General features: G+C 41.2%; 2 protein-coding genes across 2 annotated transcripts; both read right to left on the bottom strand.

The window, feature by feature from the left end:
- Positions 1–1,260: 1,260 nt before the first annotated feature.
- On the bottom strand, positions 1,261–5,396 carry naif1 (nuclear apoptosis inducing factor 1). The gene is made up of 3 exons (XM_063464111.1): positions 3,958–5,396; positions 3,095–3,142; positions 1,261–2,665 (listed from the first exon to the last, which is right to left on the bottom strand). Exons 1-3 carry the CDS (start codon positions 4,400–4,402, stop codon positions 2,097–2,099), a joined length of 1,062 nt encoding a protein of 353 aa, XP_063320181.1. The 5' UTR covers positions 4,403–5,396; the 3' UTR covers positions 1,261–2,096.
- Positions 5,397–7,920: 2,524 nt separating this feature from the next.
- On the bottom strand, positions 7,921–16,359 carry LOC134619208 (folylpolyglutamate synthase, mitochondrial-like). The gene is made up of 16 exons (XM_063464980.1): positions 16,345–16,359; positions 15,709–15,903; positions 15,548–15,601; positions 14,922–14,986; positions 14,408–14,522; positions 10,671–10,748; positions 10,336–10,397; positions 9,794–9,896; positions 9,635–9,712; positions 9,407–9,554; positions 9,208–9,291; positions 8,976–9,126; positions 8,727–8,802; positions 8,560–8,620; positions 8,384–8,394; positions 7,921–8,292 (listed from the first exon to the last, which is right to left on the bottom strand). The coding sequence occupies exons 1-16, from the start codon at positions 16,357–16,359 to the stop codon at positions 7,921–7,923; spliced, it is 1,668 nt and encodes a 555-aa protein (XP_063321050.1).
- Between the last annotated feature and the right edge of the window lie 297 nt (positions 16,360–16,656).

The raw sequence follows: 16,656 nt of genomic DNA, 5'->3' as shown, positions 1-16,656 counted from the left end.
ATGCTCTAATCCTAAATAAAAGAATAAATCCTAAATAAAACCGTCTGAAAATTCAGTTAGATCTAATGGCTTTAACTGTGGACAGACCTGACTCTATAAACATGTAAAACACCAAAAAAACCACCCTGCAGTTCCTCTAATGTCCTGCTTGAGTGAGTGAGTTGCTCCTCCGTAGACTCCCATGTTAAAATGTCTAGCGTTACAGTAGGAATAAACATTTTTACAGCCTGATACACAAACTATTTCATTCTGTAGGAACTTATGATCATAACATCTCTAGAGGGGTGAATTTATTAAAAACTCACCTGTTTAAATTACATCAGGGACAAAGCTTGCATTGTTAGGGGTGTCACATGCAACTGGTTCAGAACTACTGGTACATCAGTAGTTTGATAAAAACTTCCCTGTTGAGACATTGATAGACGTGTTAACTGAGACTCTGGATGCAAGACTGTGAGTCACTGCTTTAAAAACTGTTTTTATTGTAATACCTGTACAAACTTTCCTAAATCTTCCCTCTGACATATGCCCTCCATGCAATAATACTAAGACTAACACAGAAACTAATTAAACGAAATACAAAACTGTGGTGATAAGTTTGCCTCGTGCCCTCTTTGCTTCAGGAAATGAAGACGCCTTCTTAAAAAAATTGATTAAAGACTGATAAATATCAGCAACTAACGTCAATGAATCTCATCTTATGGTGACAGCAGCCAACAGGGTCAAGGAGCTATTGCCAATGTTTGCTCTGAACTCAGAAATAATCATTGTAAAATGTGCTTTACTGAGCTTTTTTAGATACCGTTCTTTGTTAGGGACAGGTCACATGACTGGAAAAGGAAAAAGAGGTTCAGCAAACAACCTGAAGTAGAAATGATGAACTATGAAGTAATAATACTTTAATTATTTCAGGAATAACTGATTTGTTAAGGGTTTTTAAATGAAAACATCAAATTAAACTCCAGTACACCCTGCAGTACTCATTTGTGAAATTTAATCTGATACTGATACTAACAAACGGATTTCCTTCCTCTCACCCTCTCAGGACCTCAAACTTCACTGCTCACACACCTGTAATGAAACTCTGACTTACACTGACCTCTGCTGGCTGGTTGTAAGCACTACAGCCAGCAGAAAAAACAACCTGCTCTGTATATTTCCATCTCCATCTTTCAAACTGTTGGCTTTTTAGAGTAGGCTTTCATGATTTATGTTTCATAGTTAACTTTATTTAGTATATATCGAATTATACACCCAGAATCCAGTTTTCCAGCCTGAAGGCACGCCTTCAGGAGCACGTCATTTTATTGAACATTCAACGAGTTTTGCACCATGAAATCATCCCCCGGGTGAGACCATCATTGCTGAGGTCTGCTGTGAAGTCCTCTGAGGCATCTGATAGTGAACAATCAGAGGAAATGAACTGTGGTGCACGCCATCACAATCGCCTCCCTGAAACATTTGGACACACTGGACAAGATCCATCACACACTGCAGAGCTACAGTACAGGAGGAACATAACAGCACCACAGCGGATGGAAGCTCCGAAAACAATTTAGAGATGCACAAGAAGACGATACCAAGAGATGAGTGGAACTTTGGACGTGTTTCAAGTATTTTATAGAAAGCCTGCTCTCTATGACATGATACAGATCCAAGAGTAGAAAAAACTGTGTGTTTAAAACTTTTGACTCATGGGGATCATTGGTTCACACACTGACTTCTTTTACCATGTTTAACATGAACATCTGCCCCTGGGACAGGAGAGATGTGACAGGAAATAAAGAGTTTGGCCTCTTTTTCACTTTATTCAGGTCTGAACATATGCTGGTTAAAGTGCAGCTCACACACAAACCCGGCTCACCACGGTCTAAAAAAACCAACCCGTTAATTTTCCATCACACTGATGAAATATTTGCATAAAAAAGATCAGAAAACCAGATTCAGGGTATTAAATAACATCAAATCGTGGCAAAAAATAAAAATAACAGTTCTCCATTGGTTCTGTACATGTTCTTCATAAGGCATAAGTGTAATCATGGTTCACACACGTACGCGCGCACACACACACACACACACACAAGCACGCACAGAGTCTACTGCGCCTCCTCAGCCTGTTGTGTAGGAGTAGGAGGCGGAGGTGTTTTGGGCCTGCTCTGCTCCTCCGTTGCTGCTCCATCAATGGTTGCTCCAGTTGCCGGGATCGCCACAGAGCTGCTGGCGTTCGCCGCCTCAGACCCGCTCTGCAGAAACTTCCTCAGGTCTTTGAGAGCCGGTCGGAGCATCTGCACCAACGCGAGCAGGGCGGCCTGTGTGCCCTCCAGTGCCTGAGCTTGCCTCTCCTGGGCAAAGGCCTGCGCCTCCTGGGAGCGCCGCATCATCTGCAGCAGCTCGTTCTGGCCCTCCAGGTGCTGGGCGATCTGGCGGATGTGCACGTTGGTGACTCGCTGCTCCTGCAGCAGGCGGGCGGAGTTCAGAGCGATGCGGCTCTTCAGCTCCTGCGGTTTGGCCTGACTCTGAGGTGGCGGCGGGGAAACGGAAGACGAGGCCAGCATCTCCATGGGAGCCTCGACCGTGGCCACCACAGTTGGGGCAGAGTCGCCCTCAGTGGTGGTGCAGTACTCCACCACGCCGCCATCCTCCAGAGTGTGGTACGTCGTCTCAGCTGGAAGCAGGAATCAGTTTCAGACGTTTATTAAAAGCCTCACAGAAAACGTGAAGAAACAACTGCTCTGAATTCATGTCTGAAACATCTTTCTATTGTGCTGAAGAAATATCGACTGAAGTGAATTAGGGCTTGGCTGTACTGTCATGTAATACCAATAAGCAGCAGAAGATGGCGCAGTGAATCAGTGTAACCTTTATTCCTTTAACCAGGCAAAAAGAAAAAAAAATGGTATTTAATGGTAAGAGAGCTAAAAGTTAAAATGTCGACCCCTGGTAGTGATTAAATCTGTAGGATAATTACAAAACGCACCTTTTAAAGCGCAGCAGTTCAACACCAGACAGTCCAGTAGAGTTGTGATTAGAAACTCTGATGGCTCTGCAAGTGTCACGGCTAAAGTTTGAACATTTGCAAAGAAATGAAACGTACCATTCAGCTTTGAGTCGTCACAGACTGTCCCGGCACCGGCTGGAAGAGCTGAAAGACAAACAGAGGAAGAAGCTAAAACCTCAATGAAACTATCAGCAAATCTTTAATATGTATTTTTTATTTTAAAAATGTAACTCTAAATTTAAATTTACTACATTATTTTTAAATTTTTGGTGTCAAATGTTGCCCACTTGGCTTTCAATAGCTAACTATGGTAGTATCCAGTCTGTGTCTTTAATATTTAGATTTAACATTTTGCATTTATATTTAAATGTTTTTATAATCATACATTATACACTATATATTATGTTTAAAAGTATCTTATAATAATAGATAATAATTTAAATTTAATATTTAGAATTTAGTACATTTGTGGTTGAATGCAGTTTGAATGTAATTCCTACTTTTTAGTATGTATCTCACAGATTTAATTAAAAGATTTCATTAACCTATTAACTTTTAAATGTAAATTTAATAAGCTATTAGCTTTTTGTTTACATGTAATAATACATTTAAAAATACTTACATTAAATATTAAGCCTGTGTTGTTATTACGTAGTTTTAGTTATTTTGCATTTCATGTAGTATTTTGGATTAGAATGCAATATTAAACCATACTTGTAAACATTTAACTTACAGACCAATTTTTAACTTTACATTTATTGTTCAGGTATAAACATAAATGTAACTAAACTATAATGTTTACTGTGACATTTAATAACATTGTCATTCACTTTTTCTGTCTGAATTTTCAGTTGTTTCAGAAAATACTTAAACTTCACACTTCATTTTTTTTTACAGTGTTACACGCACAGTTATTTTCGGCACGCTTCACTTTCCGTACTTCACCGTGCGGCACTCACCCTCCGTCAGAGAGACGGTTGCGGCGGCGTTGACGGTCACAGGTAAGGTTATCTCAGCATCCGAGTCTCCGGCAGGTAGGCTGATGATGGTGGCCTCTCCCAGCAGGTTACAGATCCGCTGCTGCATGGCGGTGAGGATGACGGGAACTGGAGTGCAGTCCGCGGACGTTCCCTCGATGGCAGCCCGCGCTTGGGCCACCTTCCGCCGGACCTCCGTCTTCATGTCGGACCACTTCTTCTTCACCTCGGGCAGCTCGCGCGGACAGGTGGTGACCTGGTTCACCTTTTTCAGGATGTCCATCCACGCGTTATTCTTGGCCATGTGTGTGACTCCGGCATTGAAGTGGTTAACCAGTGTGTGCTTTTGTTTCTCTATTTCTTCCACTATAATTTCCACCTCCCTCTCCGAGAAATTCATTTTTCTCTTTTTGGCCACCGATGCCATAAGTGCAGAAAAGCGTCTTTACGGCAGGTAATTGTGCGTATTGTACGCAAAAATAGTAGGATTTACTCCGGTAATGTGCGCAACGTAATGGCTTCCAGAATCGGCTTCTTCTTCCTACTAACGACGCTTACGTTAGATGGAGGACGTAGCCCCGCCCACCGACGCTTCCATTGGTTGAGGATCTCGCGGTAATGCGGCATTCTCTCTTACTATTGGACCAAACAAAAGCCAATCAACTTAACAAGCCAAACAAAAAGACGAAGTAAAAAAAAAGAAATGTTACCGTTATCTCGCTTTTTTCCAAGTTACACTTGAGCGAAAACAACGTTTAAAAAGTAAAAAAGAAAACGTAAGGGGAACATGTCAGCTGGGATATGACTGCTTCATCAACAGCATGGTTTTAATACTGCTGCTAAAAGGTAACAATTCTAAAGACGTCTTTAAACTGAATACTACTAATAATCAATATTATAATTATTGTAACCTCTCATTATTTACAAATTTCAAAGACACCATGAAATAAAAAGCATCAGAACTACAATTATATTATATAATTTTCAGTGTCTTGAATGAGTGATTTAATAGTGAAAGGCAAGTGTCTTGCTTGTGGTCGGTCAGAGTTCTGTTTTCTCGATGATGGTTTTTCTCCCCTCTGGAGGAGGATCCTTCTTTCCTTCTGATTGTTGTAGGTGAAACTCACATTTTTTAATCTCTTCTTTGTTAAATACCTCTGACATGTTAAGCTCACTCAGTCTGTTCAATGGGACTCTGCTTCCTGTTCCACGGAACAAAATCTGTTCTTAAGACTCTGAAAGAAACCACTGAAAACTGAGCTGGTTCATGAGCTACCCAACAACCTTGTTTCCATCTGCGTTTGAACAAAGAATGTTTTCCATGTGTGATAACCGCAATGACAGCTACACAACAGAAACAGTTTGCCCTAAGAATAAAGGAGGAAAAAGCTAACAGAGTCTGGTGCTCCATGTTTCTCTCTCTGTTTCATGTTTAAACTTGTAGTCTACATGGCAACAAATACCATGTCAGTGTTTTGGAGATTTTTTACCCCAAGAGTCAACTCATATTTGTTAATATTGTAACAGTACCTCATCAGAGAATTGAACTTTGGCCTCCCACGTGACATGTGGGGACCGTCACCAATACCCTAACATAGAAAGGTGATTGAAAGCAAAAGGAAAAACCATCTGTCAATGGGGCATAAAAGACTAAATAAAGCAAGAAAACAAAGTGCAAATACAAAAAAAGGTAGAAGACAAGGTGCATTAAGAAAAAAGGAAGACAAGAAGCAAAAAAAAAAAAATTTCACAATTATCATGAAACTGACACAAATCGACCAAAAATGGTAGATTGGGATGGGATGGTGGATTAAAGATGGTGAAGATAGAGCTCCCCACCAGAAGGAAACAAAAGTTCTGTCAGCTCTGCGCTCTTCAAGGTCACACTCAACATTTTCAGTGTTTAAGGTGGAAAGAAGATCACAAAGATTTAGTGATGTGCTGAAAAATGACAAAAAATCAGATATTTGGGTTTAAGTAAACAGAATTAGCTGGAACTTTAACTGGAACAGTTTGGTTTTTGTTTGTGGGTCTAGTGGTTAACACATCTGAATAACTGTCTTCCCATGCAGAGATTGAACCCTCATCATGTGGATACTTCCAGGCACTTCAACTGTCTCAATCTTTCCCACTGATCATCAATGGTAATTCTCTTCAGTAAGAATTTAATACCCTCTCTGACCACAGTGTAGCACTGTTACACATCAAATTTGACCGTCGTAATAAATAAATCAGTGTCCCACACTGTCCTGGTATTACAGTTTCCTTTGTAAAATGAGCCTCTGCTGCCACCAGTTCTGTCCTTGTTTCTGATTGGTCAGATGCTGCCAGCATCATCTCTTTCATGTCAGCACTCTTGCAGCGAGGTTAACAAACCCTGGGTTGACTTATCCCATTCATGACGAGCTTCACGTGGCTGCTGATGTTAGGATAAGAAAACCTGGACAAAGAAAATAGATCCTGGATATGTGGAGCTAGTTTCAGAGTGCAGGGCCGAGCTCTGAAGCTGCTTTTATGTCTCAGGGTAAAGAAAACTATTTGTTTCTACACTACATGAAAAGTTTGGACTTACCTTCAGGACTTGATTTCTGTTTTGTTTTTTGTTTTTACTTTTACCTTGTTTTATATTGTGCCGTTTTGTCGTGGTTGCTTTGGTTTAGAAGCTTCAACCTTTTTGTTTTCCCCCATCACTACTTTTAATGTACCACCTCAGTATTACCCCACATCATATGTGGAACACCATGTTTTCTTTCTTCTTTTTTTGCACCTGTTTGGTACCTTTTAATTTTCCCATTGCATTTTTTGCTTTAGGTTTGTTCCCTGTGTTGATTTGTCTTTTAGTGTTTTGTGCTTTTGAACCACTTGTTTTTTTAATCAGTTGATTATTTCAGATTCTTTTCCAGTGTGTGTGTTTTTGGAAGAATGTGTGTTTGTGTTGTGCATTTTTGCCAGTAACCCAGCACCCAGATTTGATCCATTGTCACCCAGTTGTTACTCGGGGTCCTTTTCCACTTTTCTGTCTTCAGCGCTGCCGACAAACAGGGTTTAACATTTAATGAGGTTCAGTTTAGAGTGAGTTAAGAAGAGTTTCAGAACTAAGCATTCATACGACTGTTTTGCACAAATGTTTAATGTGAGTATGTGTTTGAGTGTCCCCTGTGGTTCAGATGTAGAGCAGAATTGTCTAATTTCATGAAGTTAATCACAGGCACAGCATGGTATCTAGTATAGTGGGGTGTTTAAAGACCTTGCAAATAGGAGGCTGAGGTACAACTCCTTGATGGAGATGAAGCTCTGTCCTTTCTTAAATGTTCGAGTTCATACTGTAAGCACTTTTTGAACCAGCTCAGCATTTTAGGTTCATCCATCGGATTTCCAAAAAGAGAAGCTTGACTCATCACTGCAGAGAACATGCAGTCTGCATGCCTTGGTGCTTGAATTTATATAACTGTGGTCACGGAAGTAATTGGAACACCTGAATTCAATCATTTGGATGGGTGAATGAAAACGTTTGCAGATCAGCAGAATGTCATCTTACATCCGTGTATCACAGCATATTGTCTAGTTTCATGTTTACTCTGATCAAATACTGGGATTCAAGGTCAAAATTACCCATAGACTCCAGCTTGCAAAACTCTGTGACTTGGAACCAACGAGGAAGCCGATGCATTTAGTGATGCAAATAAGAGAAAAGTTTTGAAGGCAAGATTATCCAGTCTGTGATCAAAAACTTTACATTTTAAAAGATCATTTATTTGCAATCCAGTCACACTTACAAACTTGAGTTTTGGCCACTGTTACAAAAATATACGCAAAAGTTACCTTCATACCGTACAGAGAAAATAATCAGATTCAGGAAACTAAGTCTAGAAAAACTAACACCACACCCAACCCTCTTCCCTAGAAGCAAATCCCTCCCAGTTGTGCAAATAAAAACACTTCTGTTCACTTGGAGGAAGCTGTGGCCAGGTGTTTGAGAGCTCCTCCCACCAGGTAAAGGCTTCCAGTGATGAGGACGTGGATCTCACTAGCTTCGCGGAGAGGAGCAGCTTTGGCCGTGAAGCTCGGTTTAACCGGCAGCGTCATCTTGGCCTGATCGGCCAGCACTGTTTCCCTGCCTTGTGTGATCCACTGGAGGGCGCTGAAGATGCACGGGAACACCAAGGTGTCGCCTCTGTGCTCAGGTAAACTAGGAAGCCTGTCCTCAATCAGCAATGGATTATCTCCATTGTCATCCAGGTGGTTATGGAGGCGCCAGATCCTCTCATTGTCCCAGCAGCGAGTCAGCATTTCCTCCACAGACATGTCAAACTTCTTCTCCTGAACTGAGGGGGAAGAAGAAGGTGAAAGAATAAGTTCAAGGTTTTTGGCTCAGAATTATTCACTGGATAAAATCGTCTCTTCTTGCATAATCTGCATCTGGAAACAATGACTCCAACACCAACTCCACACAAGTAAACTATAAAAATGTGCTTCAGATAAGATTAGATTACAACTGCACACCTCTGGACACTCTGATACTGCGTCCAGACTGATTTCATATAGAATGATCTGTACAGGTGCAAACAGGTTCAGCAAACTCACTACTGGAGGTGCCGACTTCGGTGATGCATGGGCAGAACACAGCAAAGTCAAAGTGGCACGGCTGCAAAGAAACAAGACATGCAAAAAAAAAGTTTTCAACTCTATACGTACTGTCACGTCCTTGCCAACATACCTACAAATGCATTCAGGTTCGAAGAACTACTCACCACCAGGAGTTTAAGGAAAGCAGCTGCGTCTCTCTCTCCTGTAACGTTGAACAGTAAAACTCTGGCCACAGGGCCACTGAAACACAAACACATCAAAGTGTCACATCACATAGCATTTGATGTAAAAATATTCCTGTAGATCCACCTACAATTGGAACACACACTCTGGTCCATATTGTTAACAAAGGAGACCAGACTAAATGTTTAAATTAAAAATTCTAGCACATCTTTTTTTTTTTTTTAGCTCACCTGGCGTTCCTCTCGTGCTGAGCTGCAGTCTCTCTAAACCATTCAGAACAGGCCTGGATGCTGTGTAGGGTGTGAGCTCCATCCAGGAAGTAGGTGACCGCTCCATGTTTTAGGGTCTGGCTCCTGCCGGGCCACTCGGTATCTGCCAACCCTGAGAGCAAACGCATTCACTGTTACATCAGCTGGCCTTGGGTGGGTCCTGTTGTTATCTCATTGGCTCTGCGGGACTCACCTTTCACCATCACGGGGCTGGGAATGAACCCAGTCGCCTGAAGCATCCCGCCATTGTTAACAGTGCTGCAGGGGAACCTATTATCTGTTCAGAGAGGACAGGTACATTGAAGGTTCACTAACCAAAGCTTGCAGTTATTATTTGCATTATTTTGTACTATTTATTTATTTCTGGATATATGTTTAAACATCAGCCCAACCTGGTAGACCCCTCATCTGAAGCCAGGTGTGACTCAGCTGGAGGGCGAGGGAGGCGTTGGAGCGCTGGTGCTGCCCTGCAAGGCCCAGGTGCAAAGGTCCACATTCCGCCTGGTAGTCCTCCAGCTGTGGACACACCCACAGTGGACACTGCAACAACAGGTTAGAGAGAGCTATAGAAAGCTGAAGCTTCACTTTCCTGTGTGATGTGACTGAAAGTGGACTCCTACTCCGATCTCTTTGGCCCGCTCCTCGAGCACACGCATGGCGCCCTCTGGCTGTCTGATGGTGAAGGCGGGGACTCCAGGCTGCAAACACAAAAATGCAGCATTACTAAAAGAATCACGCATTCAGACTGAAACAGTGACTCACTCCTAATGTGAACAGACCTTGAAGATGCCCGCTTTGTGCCAGGCGATCTGTTTGATGGTGTCTCCCAGAATATCAGTGTGGTCTATGTCCAGGAAGGAGATGCCACACACCCACGGCCTCCTGTTGAAACACGCAGGGATCATAGTGACAACCGAGACTGTACACTGAGCATGGCAGCAGACATAAACATAAATGAGCACCGGCAACAGCAACAAGTACCACAAGATGGAGAAATCAACTACACCCCCCCCCCCCCCCCCCCCCCCCACACACACACACACACAACGATAAGAAAAATCTAATCCTATATAAATGAGAAATGTAAATAGTGTCAATTTTTTTTTTTTAACAGACGTAATTTTGAGAACATTAAAAATAATTTTGTATTTCAGCAAAAAGTGTAAGAAGACAGACTCCAGTGACTCTAATGACAAAGGCTTTTTAAATGTGTCCACTTGGTACCATTTTAGTTTATGTTTTGATTTGGAAGCTTTTCCATTGTTTGTGATATTTTGCATGTTATGCCAAAGACTTATGCTCTGCTAAGTTTACATCTCACCGTATTATGTTGGTGTTGTCGTACGCTCCGCCGATACCAACTTCAACCACAGCTAAATCCACCTGAGCAAAGAGAAAGAGTCATTTAGATCCAAGGAGTGTTTATAGTAAATAAGAACCATCTGTTGGTGAAATAAACAGGACTTATCGTTCAAGTAAATCTGAGCTCTGAGAATTACACACAAGCTTTTCTTATACACATCCAGAAGGGCTCATTTCTGGATAAACTTTTGAAATCTAATGTTAATGTTGCCTGTAGGGCAGATACATGCATACATAACATGTGTCAGGAATAAATTCCATATAAACATTTTCTGGCTGCTTTTGACAATGTACCTTCTCCTGAAGGAAGATATGGAAGGCCAAGATGGTAAGGATACCAAAATATGTCGGCATCGTCCCTCCGTGAGCGTCCTGAGGAGGTTAAAGGGAAAAAAAGTAAAGGCTCTTCAATCTACTTGTTTATACACCAAAGATTATATATTTTATCTAATTTTTTCTAAATTATCACATAGTCATAAGTCTGAGGGTTTTAATTTAATTTATTTTAAGATGTTACCTTTCAAATACGGTCTCAAATTTATTAAAAGTGATGGCTTCTTCTACTTCTCTTTTCAGCTGATTTTTTCATGGTCCACCACAATGGATCATCTGCCTCCATCTCACCCTATCCCAGCATCCTCCTCTGTTACACCAACCCTCTTCATGTCCTCCTTCACTTCACCCATGAATCTTCCCTGTGGTCTTCCTCTTCTCCTCCTGCCTGGCAGGTCCATTTAATCATCCTTTGTCCAATATATCCTACGCTGTCCCTCTGATGACATTTTCTATCCTGCTCACTTTTAGGTAAATCTTAACATCATTTAAAGTTTCTTATCTTAAATTCCAGAGTTTAATATAGTTTTAAAACTTCTAGAAGTAACAGAAGTGAAGAAGGGGCTGGTCTGATTTTCATATCTAAAGCATGTCTGTATTATGTTAAAGAGATCAAAACTGTACTTTGAAGCAAGACCGAGTTATACCACAAGATGGCGCAAAGAGTCATTGTAACCTTTACTAAAACAGGCAAATCAAGCCTGGGAAAAGACAAAACCTCTCGAAGAAATCGCCCTAAAGCAGTGATTCTCAAACTGTGGTATGCATACCACTAGTGGTACTTAGGCTCTCTCTGGTGGTACGCGGGAAATCTCCAATTTTTTTTAAAGATTAAATAATATACCATTGTGGAGGTATGCAAAGACGACATGACAGTTCCCAAGGCTCTTCTGGGAGCCGGAGTAAACCAGAATACGCCTTCTAGAGCGTGAGTCCTCTATGAAAAGCAGCCTTTCGGAGGCCCCCAGGAGAATTGGTGGGGGGGTGTGGGAGATGCCGTCGGTGAGTCAGGAACTATTGCCTGGATGCCGAAGCTCCTGGTAGCCAGGAGAATGCCATCCGCTTCTTCTGCGAGTGAGCGGTAATCCTTCGCGGACAGCAGCAGGGAGCTGGCGAGGCCAGCTCACACCGGCATCTGTCGGAGGAAGACGTGAGTGAAGAGGAATCCGCTGTCATCCACAGAGATGGGCAGTAACGCGTTACTGTAATCCGATTACTTTTTCAAGTAACGAGTAAAGTAAGGGATTACTATTACAAAAACGGTAATTAGATTACCGTTACTTTCCCGTAAGCACGCTGCGTTACTGCGTTACTAAAACCGTGATTTTTTTGCGAGAATGTCTCATGACAGTGACGTAAGCGAGTGCAACGTTCGTGACAACAGCTGTGTGCAGATCAACAATGGATAATATATCGAGTGCGGGAGAGAGTATGAGCGTGCAGCGTTTAAAGCGTGGAAGTACTGACCTTATTTTGAGTTTGATTCCATAAATAGTGACAAAAACATTAGTGTCCGCTGTTCACTGCGTGGGAAGAAAACTTCTTTTTACAGCGAAAAAAAACCCTGAACTTCCAAGCAAGCACCGAGTACGCTACCACGTAATGGGAAATTCACAGAGAAACTCGTGGATTCTTCAACTGACCGCTGCAGCACACCTGCACCAGGGCAAACCTCCGCCTACCCCACTCCTGCTTTACAGGTGAAAATAGAGCAACAGGACCGCCGAGTCTTTGATTTTATTTATTTTCTGCTGTGTTTTACTTGCATCTATTTGAAAGACTGAGTGTAAACACAAAAAATATTTTATTTTATGTGCTGGAATGTGCAGAAAATAGGTTTAAATGTTAAACAAATTTCTTCCAGTCAGAGAATGTTGCATATAATTTAATTTTTGCTTGATGCATAAAATTAAAAGATTAAAACTAATAAAACAAGTTTTAAAAAGAGACTTCGGCCATTTGATTACATTTTGTATGATGGATTATGCAGAAAAAGTAGAATTGGGCTGAAAGATCTATTGCTTTATCACCTATTCAGGTTGTAAATCGTGTTTTTAAAAAGTAACTAAGTAACTAAGTAATTAATTACTTTTGAAAATAAGTAATCAGTAAAGTAACGGGATTACTTTTTGGGGGAAGTAATCAGTAATTAGTAACTGATTACTTTTTTCAAGTAACTTGACCAACACTGGTCACCCATTCCTAGCAAGGACAGCGTGCTCTCCATGAGCTCGAGAGCGATACCATCACCAAGGCCCGAGAGAGAGAGGTGTTTCTCGGCCTGCATTGGAGAGGGAGTAGTGCCGTAGCAGCAGCGGCTTGAGAGCCGTGTATTTCCCTTGTGTGGTGGGATCCCGGATCCAGCGAGGCCACCGCATGAAGGTATTTCGTGTCGTCGGCTGAAACGCCACGAAGCGCACACTGAGCTTTGAAGTGCACAAACCACGAAGGAGGGTTGTGAAGCCAAAAATCCGGCAGGTTAACTGCCACAGCAAAAATTAAAACGTACAGCTCTGCTATCACTTCTGACATAAATGAAGACAGAAAACTAAACAGCAGTGGCGTTTGTAGGGTTACTGAAGTTGGGCTAGCTGGTATATAATGATGTGCTATGTGATTGCTAGCGACACAGCTATGTTAGCATAATATAAACAGTGAAGCTGTAGGATGAACGTTAACTTTTATCCACTAGATAAAAGTTAACATGAGGGTTCCCGATGGTTAATGACAAACGTAATTGCATGGCAGGATGCTGTAAACGGAGCAAACTTCAGTCATTAGAACAACTGCAATACGAGGTTAGTCATTAATATAGTGCTGCATGGGCTGGGCTGTAGTTACATCGTAAGGTTTTAAAAACTGAGCTTTAAAATGAATAGTGATGATAAAAACCGATAGTGATCACTGACTTTTTTACAGGCTTGTTCAGATTAAAGAAAACAATACAAAGCATTAAAACATGTTAAAAACACAACAGCCTTAATAAAAGCAGAGTAGTTTGGACCCAGAAGCAGGGTTCATCAGGTCATCACTTAAAGATTGAATATCCCACCTGCTGCGAATGTTTTAATGCAGTACAGTTGTTGTTATTATTATCACTTGTCACATCCTGTTTATGACAGTTAAAATAAATAACATTCATATAAGAAATAAAAGTGTCCGTGTAAACTGTATGTGGTGTTAAATAGGCCTATACTACTGCACTTTAATGTCGGTCATAAGGGTGGCACTTCAAGAGTCATATATTTTATGAGGTGGTACTCATTGTGAAAAGTTTTAGAACCACCGCCCTAAAGGACTAAAGTGAAATCAAAAAGTGAAAAAAAAAACCCCACAGCAGAACATGACTGAAAACTTTTCAACAAACCCAACGTTACAAGCCTGCCCCCTGGTGGTCAAATCTCGGGCAAAAATTTGTGGAGGGTAATTAGAGAAAATACCTTTAACAGCTTTGAATCCACATTAGAAGGTCAGTTCATCCCCAAAAGTTAATTTACATCATTTCCCTCTTCAATTTAGAAAGGTTTGGTGTGATTTGCCCAGTTTTAGAGATATTGGTTCTATGACACCACTCAGGTTCTCGGGTTGGCAGGTTATTACCAGAACCAGATCACCATAGGGTGTGTCACATCTGGTCCAGTGGATGGGGCAGTGTCAGGTGGCATTTTAGTTTTCTATTTTTCTCTTTTCACACCCACCTTCGTTTCATCGAGCCGTCTATATATCTGCCAGAAGTATTTGGTGAAGAGCTCTTTTCCGATTGGCTGCCCGTTGATCCGAATCCTCTCTGTGACTTGGACCAGATGTGGAGAGCTGCACCCAAGAATGCATGTTCAGGTCTTGGAAAAATATTTGAAGCCTGTTATTACCTGTCAGTCTCTCCATCTAATTCCTCCTGTGTCTGTTTGTGCGTGTGTTTATATTCAAACTGCTCAAAATATCAGAGTAATATCAGAGTAATCTGATTACAAAAACTAAACAACCCATTTTACTGTTCAGACTACTCGAGAAGAGCACAACCCCAACATCTGGACAGCTGTTACATTAAAATGTAGAAATAACAAAAAGACTTTATGGCTGACTATGGGTGTGTATTTGTATTTTATAGCTTATTTAAACCTTTCTAAGGACTGCACAGAAATCTGAAACAAAGCACGTTTTTATGCAGTAACACTGCAGTAACCACCTGATTCAGTAAGCACCATGCTTTACCTGAAAAATCCTGTGCGGAAGCCGTAATTTCTTAAAATCTGCTCAGTGAATGCACACGTCGAGCCCTGAAAGACAAACAGTCATCATCTGGATTCATGATGTAAATGTGGGTTATATATAATTTAATTAATTAATTAATTAAGTAAAGCCAGGATCTTATATACCACACACTCGTCTCACATAGCTTTTATATTCTGATTTTCACACAGCACATTTTTTGTTTCAGAGATTTTTATTTATTTGTTTATTTATTTTTTGTGGAAGACAAATGTGAGATTTCTGTGTGTTAACGTGAGGTCACTCTTATGTGTGCCCTTTGTCCTGTCTTCCTCCCCTCACCCCCAACCGGTTGAGGCAGATGGCTGCTCCTCCCTGAACCTGGTTCTGCCGGACGTTTCTTCCTGTTGAAAGGGAGTTTTACCTTCCCACTGTTGCCAAGTGCTTCCTCAAAGAGGGTTGTCTGATTGTTAGGGTTTCTCTGTATTATTGTAGGGTTTTTACCTTGCAGTATAAAGCCCCTTGTGGTGTGATTTGGTGTTATATAAATCAAATTGAATTGAACTTAATTCTAATTAATCCACAGAAAGGGCCTTTCTGATATAAAGAACACCTAAATGTCAGCTCACCTTGCCCTTTGTTCCGGTCACATGAATGATATTGAGACGGTCAAGTTCATCCACCTTTGATATGCATACAAGCACAGACATGTAGTTCAGTTAAGACTGAAGGTGATAATTACTGTAACTGTGTGTAATCTCTGATGTCACTGCTGCTTTGATTGGCTCACCGTGAGGCCCGCTCGTTCCAGGAAGCCTCTCATGGTCTTTAGCTGCAGGTGACGTTTGCTCTGTAGCTCCTTCAGGGTGGCAGCATAGACCTGCAACGTGTTCAGGGTGGAGATGGCGTCCTGTGGTAACAGTACAAAAGGAAGGACAGAAAAGTTCAAAAGAAACAAAAAGGTGTCATCTGCACAGAAAAATGTCTGCATGAAATGATGAAAATCAGGATGTCAGGACAGTCTGATTGAAACGTAAATCAAACGGTGACAGAACGTGAAAGAGTCTCTGTTTTCCTACTAGATTTTAGGAGGGGAAAGGGAACCTTTCCAAAAGGAGAACCAAGGAATGATTCATGCTTCATGATCAGCAAGTTGAAAAAGCAAAATTGTGAAAAAAGAAAAAAAAAATAATAATGATTTTTTTTTAAGTTCTCTTTTAAAACAAGATTTTTCTTCTCTGGAGGTTCCAGCATTTTTGCCAGTGCAGAATTCTCCCACAGATTTCCGACTTTTGGAGAGCCGTGTCCCTCTCCAATAACAAAAACCCCTGACAGCACCAGCCTTTGCCTTGAAGCAGCAACTCCACAGTAACAATAATAGAACAGCTGCTATAAAACACTAAAACAGAAGAAAACCTCAGCTTACCATTTCTGTATCCATGGCTGCGCTGCTTCAGTCTGACACCGTTGTGACAGTTTCTGTTACAGCAGGTATGCACTTATCCGTCCACTTTAAGACCCCGCCTCTGTCTTTGGGGCTTTCAGATATTTATCACCTTAGAAAAGCATCATTTTTGCCAGAGGCGTGTAGTAAAATGAAGTAAGAATACTTTTCACTGTACTTAAGTAGAATTTTCAGGTATCTCTACTTGAGTATTAATTTTTCTGTCAACCTTTTATTTTTACTCTTTACATTTTCAAATCAGGCTCATTACTTTAGCTTTAATTCATTTGAAGG

This window comes from Pelmatolapia mariae, linkage group LG20 (assembly GCF_036321145.2).
Source record: "Pelmatolapia mariae isolate MD_Pm_ZW linkage group LG20, Pm_UMD_F_2, whole genome shotgun sequence".
Classification (NCBI taxonomy): Eukaryota; Metazoa; Chordata; class Actinopteri; order Cichliformes; family Cichlidae; genus Pelmatolapia; species Pelmatolapia mariae.
Note: the sequence above shows the minus strand (reverse complement) of the source record. Positions and strands in the feature narration are given on the sequence as shown.